The sequence below is a fragment of the Emys orbicularis genome, chromosome 1 (genome assembly GCF_028017835.1).
Source record: "Emys orbicularis isolate rEmyOrb1 chromosome 1, rEmyOrb1.hap1, whole genome shotgun sequence".
Taxonomy (NCBI): domain Eukaryota; kingdom Metazoa; phylum Chordata; order Testudines; family Emydidae; genus Emys; species Emys orbicularis.
Window position 1 is genome coordinate 336,809,665 of NC_088683.1, and position 13,964 is coordinate 336,823,628.

Consider the following 13,964-nt stretch of genomic DNA (forward strand, 5'->3'; position numbering starts at 1 on the left):
CCTTCTCTTCAAAGACAATGCCAGCAGAGCCAGCCGGTGACCAAAGACCAGAGCCAGCTGGTGACCAAAAAGTCTGAGGGTCCCAAAGATATCTATCTCATAGCGTACACTGGCAACAGTGGTCCTTGCCAGTCCACCTACCAGCAGTATGAGCCTCATCCCAGTTTACTCCACTGTACTGGATTATAAGGAACAAAGCTCAGCAACCCTTCTGGTAGCTCAGCACTACTTTTTGTCAACTCTTGTCCCCTCCCCTGCAGGTTCAAGCCCTAAGTGAAATCTTAAATACTACCTATGGTAAGGGCTGTTCTGATATTTACAGATGATTGTGCCATTTGGAGGGTTTGCATGTCATTTTTAAAATGTGTTCTGTATTTTACTTAATGTGTTTTACACATGCTTCAGAGAGGAGCTGAATTTCCTAATTGCTACAAGGTAAGCACATGAATGGAACAGCGCCAGATATTTAATCTGAATGAATGTTGCCTTTGAACTGCATATGAGGGATATGATGTGCCATCTCATAGTATCAAAGGAGAGTGATACATCTTATTTATTATGGGGATGGTGTAGTGTTCTCTACCGTATATTTTCTAACATTTTGATGAGTCCAGTTTTAAATTTCTCAAGGAGTAAGGTTTCTACCACTTCCCCTTTAAAGTTTATTTCACAGTCTGGTAGATCTGTACTGCAGCCTCTCAATTCTTTTTCTTGTTCTCAGCTGCATTTGAAGCAGTGCTACTCAATCTTTGGGACAACCTCATTCCTAAAATCAAAATGTGTCTTCTCAAGTTTTAAATAAAACTTCTCTGTAAGAATGACATTCTGTAAGAGGTTATATGGTGCTGAACAAGGAGTGGAATCCTGGGTCTAATATATATCCGATAGGTATTCTTTTGTGCTGTGGTTTCAGAAGTGATACAAAAAACAAGCCTTGTGGATAAGGGGAAGTGGCAGATATGGTATCTCTTGACTTTGATAAGGCTTTTGATACTGTCTCGCATGACCTCATAAACAAACTAGGGAGATGCAACCTAGATGGAGCTACTATAAGGTGGGTGCATAATTGGTTGGAAAACCATTCCCACAGAGTAGTTATCAGTGGTTCACAGTCAAGCTGGAAGGGCATATCAAATGGAGTCCCGCAGGGATCAGTTCTGGGTTTGGTTTGGTTCAATATCTTCATGAATGTTTTAGATAATGGCATAGAGAGTACGCTTAAAAAGTTTCTAGACGATACCAAGCTGGGAGGGGTTGCAAGTGCTTTGGAGGAGAGGATTAACATTCAAAATGATCTGGACAAACTGGAGAAATGGTCTGAAGTAAATATGATAAAATTCAATAAGGACAAATGCAAAGTGCTCCACTTAGGAAGGGACAATCAGTTGCAACATACAAAATGGGAAATGACTGCCTAGGAAGGAGTACTGTGGAAAGGGATCTGAGGGTTATAGTGGATCACAAGCTAAATATGAGTCAACAGTGTATCACTTTTGCAAAAAAGCAAAGATCATTCTGGGATGTATTAGCAGGAGTGTTGTAAGCAAGACACAACAAGTAGTTATTCCACTCTACTCTGCACTGATTAGGCCTCGACTGGAGTATTGTGTCTGGTTCTGTGTGCCACATTTCGGGAAAGATGTAGACAAATTGGAGAGAGTCCGGAGAAGAGCAACAAAAATGATTAAAGGCCTAGAAAACATGATGTATGAGGGAAGATAGAAAAAATTGCGGAACATGGTAACAGTTTTCAAGTACATAAAAAGTTGTTGCAAGGAGGAGGGAGAAAAATTGTTCTCTTTAACCGCTGAGGAGAAGACAAAAAGCAATGTACTTAAATTACAGCCAGGGCAATTTAGATTGAACATTAGGACAAACTTCCTATCAGGATAGTTAAGCACTGGAATAAATTGCCTAGGGAGGTTGTGGAATCTCTGTCATTGGAGATTTTAAGAGTAGGTTAGACAAACACCTGTCAGGGATGATCTAGATCAGTGGTTCTCAACCCATCGCCCACTTACAGCCCAATCAGCACACAGCTGCAGCTCATGTGACATCATCAGGGCTGAAACTAGGGTGGGGCATGAGGGGCACCTGCCCCAGGTGCAGAGCTGGCGGAGAGGGTGTAAAAATGGGGAGATGCAGGATCAGGCCCAGTGGCGTCAGCCCCCCATCCTGGCAGGATTGGGCGCAGCAGCATTAGCATGCTCAGTGCTCTCACACCCTGCAGAATCGAGGGTTCAATGACATCGGCTGGAGTAGGCTCCCCAGCCCTAGGACAGCAGGAGCGGGCAGGCTGCATGGCTGAGCTACCTGCTGCCGAGGTAGGAGACCAGTGATCGCCGGGGTGTAGGGAGGAGGGGGCGGGGAGCTGTGGAGCTGGGAGGAGGATGCAGGGGGCTAAGATCACAGGAAGAGGGTGCAGCTGGGTCATGAGGGACAGTCTCTAGGTGTAGGACTGGTGGCTGGCAGCAGTCCCTGAATGGGGGGCTAGATATTGGGGCACAGTCCCTAGATGAGGGGGTTGAGAGCTGAGGGGCAGTCCTTGGGGAGGCTGGGTGTCCCTGGGTGGGGGACGGGATGCTGGAGGGGGCAATCCCTATGAAGGGGGGCATTTTGCCCTGGACAGGGCACCCTGGCTCTACAGGGCAGGTATGTGTGCCAGCCCAGTGTTGGTGGGGTCTGGGTGCTGGGGTTGGGTGATGGGGTGGTATTACTTGGCTGAGGGCAGCCCCTGGGTGGAGGGGGTTGGGTATATGGAGGAGAGTCCCTGGCTGTAGGGTACCCTGCACCAGGCAGGGTTCCCCATCTTTGCAAGCAGGCTCTGCAACCATGCTCTCCGGGTGCTCAGCACAGCCACTCTGCCAGAAGCCCCACAGAAGTGGGGGTGGTAATACACCAAGCAATGCCACCCTTACAGGAAATTAATTAATTTTAACAGTTAATGTTTTGACTCATTTTGCTGATTTAAAATGCTCTGGGTAGACATTTGCCAGCGTTGAAATGAAAGATGTATATCGTATTGCTGTCATATAGCAAATGCTAAACCTTTTGGGTAGCTGTACAGGCAGTATATATATTGTGTGGATGTGGCCCACATAACACAGAGAGCTGCATATGTGGCCCACAATGGTAAATAGGTTGAGAACCACTGCTCTAGATCAGGGATAGGCAACCTCTGGCACGTGTGCCAAAGGCGGCACGTGAGCTGATTTTCAGTGGCACTCGCACTGCCCGGGTCCTGGCCACCAGTCCCAGGGGGCTCTGCATTTTAATTTAATTTTAAATGAAGCTTCTTAAACATTGTAAAATCCTTATTTACTTTACATACAACAATAGTTTAGTTATATATTATAGACTTAGAGAAAGAGACCTTCTAAAAACGTTAAAATGTATTACTGGCACGCAAAAACTTAACATAGAGTGAATAAAGGAAGACTCGACACACCACTTCTGAAAGGTTGCCAACCCCTGTTCTAGATAATATTTAGTCCTGCCATGAGTGCAGGGGACTGGACTAGATGACCTCTCGAGGTCCCTTCCAGTCCTATGGTTCTATGATTAATTAAGATTTGTCATGTTGAAAACTCTAAAAGCTCTCAGTCCTGCAATCACTTGCACAAAGCCCTGAATCATGAAAGCATGAAAGCACGTAAGCACCTGCGTAACTTCAGCAGTAAAGCATGTGCTTAAGGGCTTTCCTGATTGGGGTTACTTTCCTAAATTGAGGTCATAATTAGGAGTAGGGTTGGGCACAGAAATCTCTGTATATAAACAGGGTTTGACACACCTGCTATGTAAGTAGAGTGAGTATCATCTTCAAGAGGAACTTATGAATTTAGGAATAATTGCTGAAGCCTGTTGGAGTTTTGCCATAGACTTTAATTGGAGCAATGTAAATATACTGGTATTTTATAGTAAAATTGTTTTTCAAGGCCAGATTCCTATCGCATAAGATCATTGTAAATCCAAATTAATTCTATTGAATTCAGCAGAGTCTCTGAAGTACACTTGTGAAATTGATCAGAATTTTTCCTCTTTTGGGGGGGGGAGGGGGCTTACAACCATAATGTTTGTATTTACAATATTCTCACCTAATGGACATGAGCATAATTGAATTCACAAGCGCTTTGGAATTCAGATGTTAATGGGACACAGATGAAAGTGAACAATTGTTGCTAACAATTTGCAGAAGTCAAACCCACCTCTCTTCCTACTACCTCCCAACCACTGCTATGGCTCTGAGCTCAAGTTAAGAAAAAGCATCATGCATAATGAACTTCCAAATGTGGGCTCTAGCTAGGCACAGGACAGAGCAGATTACACAGCAGAGGGCCCTGTCACCCACTTCTGGAGGTCAGCACTGGGGACTAGCAGTTTAGGAAATGCACGTGGGTAGGTGGCCTCTGAGACCCGATAACAATGTGCTGGAGCATAGGTGCCTGTGAGAGCAGAACAACACCCAGAGTGATTAACGTGATTCCTCCTTTCTGAAGGGATAGTTTTGTAAAGGAGCAAAAATAGCTATTTTTGACATAGTGAATCTTTCAAAATAGTGTTAATCAAAAGCTGCAGTTTCATTCACAATTAGCATCTTCTTTTTAAATATAATTTTCCATGTGATATCATTATTGTACACTGTTTATAGGTTCTACCAAAACAACCCCCACCCAGACAACCACCACCGCCACCCAGACAACCACCAACCCGACAACTACATCAACCAACACCTCAAAACCCATACAATCAACAGCCAGTGTCACAGTGACCACTTCCAAGACTATGTCTCCTTCCAGCTCCGTAACAGGTACGTACTATAGACTGCTGCCTATTTCCCACAGTGTGCTAACTTATATTCTTCTGTTATCTGCATTGCTCTACAATCTTGAAAGCTTGCTCTAAGTATCTCTGGTTACTTTAGCATTAGGAAAAGGCCATTTGACCCAATGTGCATTTGAGATTTTTAAATGGCACAACATGGTTGTGAATTCATATTCAGGAAATAAACATGCCAGACTTGCAGTTAATTGTAGTTTTATCTGATTGGGCATTTTAGACCTGTTTTTCCATTGATTACGAACTGTAGCATTCAAAATTTCCTTAAAAGAAAGAAGAATCTACTGAGTTATTGACGTAAATCTTGAGTAACTCCACAGAAAGATTTACACAGGTATAATTGAGGTCAGATTCTGACCTGTCAACACTTAAATAAGAAGGAAGTTTTGTTAAGATGACTTAAGAACGTAGGACTCTAAGTCAATTTTGAAAATGTTACCTGGGACTTTGAAATGGGCATCCTACTCCTTTAAGACATTTTGAAAATCCAATCCTCAAGCTAATGTAAGGACAGTGTACTCAAAGGTTAATGTCAGATTTGATTTGGTTTTTTGTTGAGGTATTAGGGGATGGAATTATATCTCATACACTGTTAGTGGTGACTCAGTATTTTGAGTTCAGAGACACTTGTGTTTTACAAGAACAGTTAACTGATATGATGGCTTGATTGTTCATGATGGATTAGATCGTTTATACTGACCTACCAGTAGGGTACTTTTTAAGCAGCTGTTCATCAGACCTTCATATGACCAAAATATGTCCTCTCTCTACTGCTATGAAAATTGAAATTGAAATCAACAAATACATCAGTACAAACATAATAGGTAACAACTGTGCATTGGAAAGGTGACACACATTAGATAACATAATAAGTCTCCAGCTTCTGTTATTCTTTGATACCAGCTAAGCCAGTCACACTTGTTGAGTTTAGTTAGTTGATGACTTACAACCTCCAGATGCTGGAGAAGAATTTCCAAGAGTTATCTCTGTGCCTATAACAGGGAAAAAACTGTAACGACAACACCATCTTACCATCTTGCAACAGTTATACAGTTAACTAATATCTGTTAGTGTGCTGGCAGTGAAGCCAAGAAAGACTCTACTTGTTGGCTAAAAAGATAAGCCATTCTCTCTTCTAAATGAGAGCCATGTTGGGTGAAAGCCTGTTACAGAAGACAGCAGGAACTCTGCAGGAGGCTAAAGAACTCCTTTTCTGTGTTTCTGTCATTCCTTCAGTTCTGTTTTCTTTGAAGGCAATAATTCAGTTTGGGAGAGGATTTCATCATAAGCGCCAAATCTAAATTTCCAGTTGAACTCAACTAATAATCTAAATAACCTCTTTTTGTCCAATACAGCTCCTGTGCATAACAATTCCATTTAGGAAGTATAGGCCCTCCTGAGCTTATTTAACACCATGTCCCTGGATCGGTCATTGGCGACAGGGGTTGAATTTGGGACTGCTAGATCTAAACACATGAGCCTCTACTGCCTGAGCTGAAAGATCTGTTAGCCAAGACTGTAACAGACTCGTGAACCCCTGTGTGTGGTCAGGCACCTGTAGAGGGGGACAGAGTGCCACACTGAGTAAATTACACTTCACATCTGACAACCTTTACTCATATGAATATAAAGCTGTCAGTCAATGTTTCCTAGCAGGCAGCTGCTGACCCAAACCACTTTCATCATTGACACTTATAAACAGATCATGTGCTTCAAGTTAGGTGAAGCCTTTTAACGTGGGAAGTGCCTGTTAACCTCACTAGGTGCCATGGCACATTTAGTTGGCCACATCAGCTCAAATTGCATCTTTTGATTGGGATGTTCGATTGGTTAAACCACTCGGGGATTGGAATCTGCCTGGGCGAAGGTGTGGGGTGGGTTACCCCGGCGCATGATCTCTGGGGCAGGAATCTGTCATAGGTGGATGGTGATTGTGCAGGTTTCTGTTGGGCTGAATAGCTGTATCTACAGGTGGGAAACCCAGTTTTCCTAACCCACTGAGTTAGGAGTTAAGGCTATGAGTCTTGATTCAGGTAGACTGGTATTTCTAAGGAAAAGTGTGTGGTAAAAATATATCGTAGCGCAGGAATCTATGGAAATGAATATTCAATTATGATTGATCGGTTTGTTTGCTGTTCCAAAATTCCAGCTGTCCTGTGGATCTCTGGAAAGCACCAACCTTGAAGAGAGTTTGTCGCGCTTTCCACTCCATGCCTGGCCAGCTCCACTGACCGGGGCAGAAAGAGGTGTGGGGGTAGAGGGAGTTGCCTGCCAATTGGACTCTTGCCAACCCCTGTGCAAGTGTATAAGGGAGGAGAGTGGCTCCTAGTGCCATCCTCCTCACTCATTGTATATGATGAAGCTGGCCAGAATCTGGCACTTAGGAATGTGGCTCTGGGTTCCAGTGGAGTTGGTTGATATTTTACCAGCAGCACGGTATAAAGTTGTCATCTGAGGTCCTCAGATGATGTGATGATTGGGCAGAGAGTATATAAGAACCTAGACAGATAGAACTACAGTCTCAGTACATTACATCAAAAGTTACAAGCGTCATAAAAACTGTCTTTTTGTTTTCTTCTTAGTCACGCCAAAATCTGCAACTGTGCTAGCCAGAACTTCCAGATTTGATGTGGGCAGTTTTTTTGGTGGCATTGTGCTGACACTTGGAATGTTAGCCATTCTCTACGTTGGATGTAAAACATATCACGCAAGAAGAGGTGTTCAGTACAGAACCATGTAAGTTTTTTGGAGGCGTGTTCCCCTGTTAATTTGTTGGTTTCTTGTTGGAAATGAAGAGAAGAAAATGCTCTACTTTCTTGCTCAATGGAGATTTTTTTTTAAAAAGGTAGGTCAGTATCTCAGCCGCTTAGAGCCTTCAACAGTGTCACCTCCTCAACTGATCCTTATTTATTCATGGGGCCTATCTTTACTGGGGATTTTCTTGCTTAGATTTTAAGCTACTTGTTTGTACAGTGCCTAGCACAATGCACCATTATGCTAGGCACTGCAATAATACAAATAAATAATAATTCTAATCTGTTCTGTAAAATCCTTTCTTACTCCCCTGCCCTTTGGCTAGTCTAAATTCATTCATTCTGCTTTTTTTTGTTGTCCTTGTTTATGTCTGACTGATTCTAATCTTGTTCCATTTCCACTACAGGGTTAGGGTTGGGTTTTTTGGGGGATGGAGGGGTTAACCCTCAGATCTTTTGAGAAGTTCCTCAGAAAGATATATTGATCATCTCTTGTTCTCTGCTTTCTTCTTTTGCGTATTACTGTTATGCTGTAATTGTGCTGCCTTTTAGAACCTCCAGCCCTCTTCCAGAATTTTGCATGTTAATATTTACTAGAATTCTTCACTGCTGAATATTTCTTCCATGAACTCTGATGCCTGAAGAATTCTCTCTCTCACCCAGACCCTTATCTCTCTTTCACATCCGCACACTCAACAGTCCTATCATTCCTTGGTATTCTGCATATAGCTACTCTTCCTCTACTTTCCTCTCTATCCCTCCTGTACTTATTGTACCTATCTGTGGTGACATTCCAGTAGCTGTATGATCAATAAATAATCATTTGTCGGCACTTTTATTTCTTCTTCCTAGTTTCTCATTCCTTTCCATCTGTGTATAGACTCTTTTGATGGTATTTTTTCTTATTCTTCATTTTCTGTAGTAGAGCAATTCCGCTTTCTATGTTATCCTGGATGTGTTGGATTCACATACCAGATTCTTGGAATTAAATTATCCCTCTTTCCCCCTTACAATCTACCATAATTTACGGACTGGCTAACAAGCCAGTTTTGAATCCAGGGTTTATTACCCCATCTGCTTAAGCAGAGACTGTCTAAATCAGTCACCCCTCATCACAGAAAGCATTCCAATGATCTATAGCCAACATTTACAAACTTAAGCCTAACCTGGGGCACTCATGTTTGAAAATGTTGAAGTGAACCTCAAATCCTCCTCTCTACAATACAGGCGCATCCCCTGGTTTGTCGCCTATCTTACTCTTGACTCTGCAAGAGATCACATGTATTGAGTCTGCCTTCAGGTCTCTTCCCAAATCCCTGAAGTCAGATAACTTGGTCTTTTGTTTCTTACCTAACACTCCCTTCACTTGTTCCTATATGGGTTAGAGTTAGTGGAAATGCCCCTATCATTTTCTAGGTTTCTCATCACATTCATTACCAGATCATAGAATCATAGGCTTGGAAGGGACCTTGCGAGGTCATCTAGTCCAGTCCCCTGCACTCTTGGCAGGACTAAGTATTAGGATCCTTCATCCTGGTGCCTGTTTCTTTATATGGGTCACATCTTGGGCTGGGTTCCTTGCTGTAGAGTCACTAATTAGGATCACTTGTCTCTGCTTTATTTTTTAATCCCATGCAGTACTTGTTTCTTAGTCACTGATCAAGCTACTGCATATTTTTGGTTTATTAGTGGTACGTTACTCCTTCTTGTAGGGGAACAATAGCTATTTTGTCAGGACATATTTCAACTGTATAGGTTCAGAGGATGTCTTTTGCTTTTCTTACTAAGCTGCCTTCTCTCTTTTTTCCATTGTGCACTACTGTCCAAACTGTAATCTCACCCTGGGGTGTTAGACCCTCTGGGACAGAAGCTGGAACGTCTTTACACTGGAGTGCCTTACTCCCTATCGTTTCCATTCTCCATGTCAGTTGAAGGTGTTTGTTTTACTTGAGGTGATTGTTAGAACTTGATAGTGTCAAGGGATTCTGGTACATCTCCCTCTTTTGAATTCTGTTTGCTAGTCTCAGGATCCATTGAGTCATGGCTCCACCCCCTCATTATCAACACTGACTCTTCCAACACCCCATTGTTCATCCAGCCTCCACCAGCCCCCTCCAAACAAAGAAGCACATACAAGAGTCATCAACTAGCTCTTATTTTCAGCCATTCTTTTCCCAGTATTGCCAACCGTAAGCATTCAAAAGTCATGTTTCAGCCCTCCTTCCCCCCCAAGATCATAAGGTTGGCTTAAAATCAATAATTTTAAAAAATGGGCATTCTTTTTATTTGCCTTTTGTTTTTTGAGTCTTTTGATTAGTGCTTTTTAACTTTTTCTCCACAACAATAAGGACTAGAAACATCTTTGTTTACAAGGAAAGCTGAGATGCCTCATGTACTCACATGACTCCAGGCTTTGAGAATAACATCATATCTTGTGGAAGTCTTCATGAAATTGGGAGTTGGCAATGCTGCTTTTCAAAGCACTGTAGTGTTAGTTGCCCCTGTCCTTTCACAAGAATCGCTCTACGGAATACTCCTCTCTGATTTTACTCTCCTCTGTTTTTAAAAACTGTCTTGTCTTTATTTTTCTTGTTAGACCTGTATGGACACTTAGGAAATAATGACCAGATTGTCAAAATAGCTATTGATAAAAAGCAGGTAAAGTGAGGTACTTGATCGATTGGAATATATGATATACCAATTAGTGAATCTGAGTGAAATGCACCCTGGAAGTTAAGAGCTGGTGTATGAACCTATCAAACGAGTAAAATCTATTTTGAAAGGGGTATGGATAACTGGAAAAGCATTAGACAATTAGGAGAAAAAAACAAGTGTTTCTCAGAAGTGATGTCCTGGTAGTTACCATTTGGCATCTTTAAATCCAAATGTTAGGAAAATCTAGAAGTAATTGGAGAAAATATAAAGAACAGATATCAGGGGTCTTATTTTCAGAGCAACTGGGCACTAGCAGCTCCCTCCTGGACTTCAATTGGAGTTTTGGATGCTCAGCACTTCCAAAAGTCAAGGCCGAAAAGGATAACACAACCGTAAGCAAGAAGCAATGCAGGTTTATAGAGACAAATCAGGCTAAATAAACTTAATTGTTTTTTCTGATTAAATCAATAATTTTGAAATTTTAAGAGAAGTAAGGTAGATGATGATCTGCCACCAAAACTCTCATTGCCTTCAACCATTATTATACATCAGACATTTTATTTTGATTGCAAGTTCTCCATCATTAGCAAAGCAGCTAACGCAGGCAGTCATTACACATCAAGAAATTTGTTACCTGAATGCCCTATATTAAAATCCTGTTGTTATTAATAATTATTTATATTGCAGTAAGACCCATAGATCCCACCCCAATTGTACTAGGCACAATACAAACGTAACAGAGAGATGATCCCTGCCCTGAAGAGTGTACAATCTGTGGGTCAGTGGAGCCATTCTTTTTCTAAAGCCAATTCTTTTTTCTAAAGCCAAAAAGGGAGCATCAGATATCCAAAGAATATAGGATTGGGCCTGTGTGCAGCAAGAAAAAATGTTCTCTTTGTGTTCTGGTGACATACTTGTTCTTTCTCTTAGTTTGTGTAACTGCTGTGGTAATGTCTATGGGTAGTAAATAAAACACCAAGTAAAACATTTGATGTGTAATAGCAATTGAAGTCACAGGAGTGTTGGGTGAACAAGACATGCAGAGCCCAAGTGTTTTGTTTGTCCAAATAATACACTATTAGCCATTTGTTTCAAAATGTTTACCTGCCCCAAAAAGGGTATCTACATTGGATTGGGGTTTTCAGAAACCATTAAAAAAAATGTAATCCAGTACATAAATTCATGTAGGATTAACACTAGAAAATTGTCTTGTTTGTTTTTAAATAATTTCATTTTTGAGAGTAAAAGAGAAGAGAAAGAAATAGTGACTAGCTTCAATCACTAATATAGGCAAGGGAAGATAGAATAAAATGTACCCATTGTGAACTTTGGTAGTTACTTAGCTAGATGAATGAAATATGAAAACACTGCAATGTCTTATATGTTGAGCAAGGCTTAAGGCATGTGGTGAAAGAGAAGTGTTTTAACATCAGGCCTGGTTCCGAGAAGCACTGAGTAACAGAAAATCCCATACAGGCATTGTGGGTGCTCAGCACTTGCCAGTAGCAAATAAACCTTGCTAGCAATAAAGTGGGTCATGACATTCTGAAACTTTTGATATTGTGTTGTAGACCATTGATGCTTTTGCAAATGATTAATTACCGTGTTTCTGTTACAGTGATGAACATGATGCTATCATTTAAAGATACTTCAGAGAAGACAATGGGGAAATTCCACCCGATCACTGCTTTTAGAACATCTGTTTGAAAAAGTTTTTTTCCTTTCATATAGTCCCAGTCTCTAATGCATCCATAGATCTGATCCTGCACAGTGTCAAGATCTTCCCAAGCACCCTGAGCTCCCATTTATTTCAATGGGAGCTGGAGGAAGTTAGTACTTTGAGAAGCATGCCCTGTTGTTGATGCAATTAAAAAAAAAATCCCTTAAAGTTCGTTACCTAATGATGAACTGAAATGCTTTTTAAAATAAATGCATAGAAACTTTGAGATACCAAATCATTACCATAATATACCACGTGACATTACAATTGTGAATACATTTGATTATTGCCTACATACGCCATAAATGCGGATGGTTCTACGCTGGGTACAACAGGCTGAAAAAATACTAGTTGCAGTTAAGGAAAAATGCAATAGGCTTGGCAGGTAAAATACAAGAGGAACTGACTTTGCTACTATTTTGTATTAAAATGTATTTATTTGTAACTTGAAACTTGAGATGAACTTTTGTTAATGATTTGGGAACCTCAGACTTTGTTTTTTAACAAAAATATTTCAGTTCAGTGCTGATGCTAGTAAAGGGATGTGAGATTGTTCCAATTAATCAAATTACAATTTATAATGTTGTAAACTATCCAGACCAGGATGATAGAAAACGTACTTAACATATAGTCTACCGATGATCAGTGAGTGATCTGGGGGCATATTCCTTGATGGGTCTGCCCAGAGACTACTGTTCATAGTGGGGGGACACAATTTAAACGTTCTGGTGGTATGCAGCGAGGTTCAGGGCAGGGCATATCAACCCTGGCAGAAATCTGAGGGGGCACGTGACCCTATGTGCTTCTTCCACCATATTGCCTCTGGGTCTGCAGAATAAAATATAGTGAGAATCAAGCTGTGGGGAATTGGGAGGGGGAGGAGATACAGTCTATGCGAGTACTTGTCTCTTATGAAGTGGTCTATAAGTTGAAATGAGCTAGATAATCATTGTAATATACAGGTTTTATTTAGAATTAAATTAGTGGTTCATATCCAGCAAGTCACAATGGTATGATTGAGATAAATTGTATTTTGTTTTTAAAAGGTTTGCCTCTTACTGTGAATATGAAGATTTCCACTGAAAATTGTTCTAGCTTGAATGTAATTTAAAATCCCTGCTTTGTTTTATTCGGAAGCTTTATACAGGGTTTCTAGTAGGATTTTAGGAAGAGTTGGGAATAACTCTCCAAATGCAAGTGGTAAAATATAGTATGTAGGATAGCATTTAAAATATATATCTATGCCCTACATTCTTAGCATTGTTTGCAGGACCTGGTGCTGCTGTACTAACACATTATGTTCTAGTCCAGGGGTGGCCAACCTGTGGCTCCGGAGCCACATGAGGCTCTTCAGAAGTTAATATGTGGCTCCTTGCATAGGCACCGGCTCCTTGCATAGGCACCGACTCCGGGGCTGGAGCTACAGGTGCCAACTTTCCAATGTGCTGTGGGGTACTCACTGCTCAACCACTGGCTATGCCAAAGGCCCTGCCCCCACTCCACTCCTTCCCACCCCCTCCCCTCAGCCTGCCGTGCCCTCGCTCCTCTCCCCCGCCCCAGCCTCCTGCATGCCACGAAACAGCTGATTGGGAGGTGCAGGGAGAGAGGGGGAGGTGCTGATCGGCAGGGCTGCCGGTGGGTGGGAGGTGCTGGGAGCGAGGGTGGGAGCTGATGGGGTGCTGCTGATGTATTACTGTGGCTCTTTGGCAATGTACTTTGGTAAATTCTGATTCCTTCTCAGGTTGGCCACCCCTGATCTAGTCAAAAGTCCATTGAAGTCAATGAAAAGACTCCCATTGGGTGATATCAATGGACTTTGAATCAGATCTTTATTTCATTGGGAGTCATATGCAAGGGGCCTGAGACTGATTTCTAATTCCCTTCCCGTTTACACTGGTGTAATTGTATTGACTTCAGTGGATGTAGTCCTGATTTACACTGTTATAAGAAGATCCGAGTGAGGCTCAAAGACTACAAATCAGGAGTTCCTTTAGATTATT

General features: G+C 41.7%; 1 protein-coding gene across 2 annotated transcripts in view; it reads left to right on the plus strand.

Annotated features, from left to right (window-relative positions):
- TMEM123 (transmembrane protein 123) overlaps window positions 1–13,469 on the plus strand; it is a 30,723-nt gene extending 17,254 nt beyond the window's left edge. The window contains exons 4-6 of one of the 2 annotated variants that reach the window (XM_065410333.1): window positions 4,649–4,807; window positions 7,419–7,572; window positions 11,863–13,469. In XM_065410333.1, the coding sequence (XP_065266405.1) occupies window positions 4,649–4,807; window positions 7,419–7,572; window positions 11,863–11,887 (338 nt within the window). In that variant the 3' untranslated portion in view covers window positions 11,888–13,469. The remainder of the gene's footprint in view (window positions 1–4,648; window positions 4,808–7,418; window positions 7,573–11,862) is intronic. The other variant, XM_065410340.1, reaches the window with a different exon arrangement.
- The last annotated feature ends 495 nt before the right edge of the window (window positions 13,470–13,964 follow it).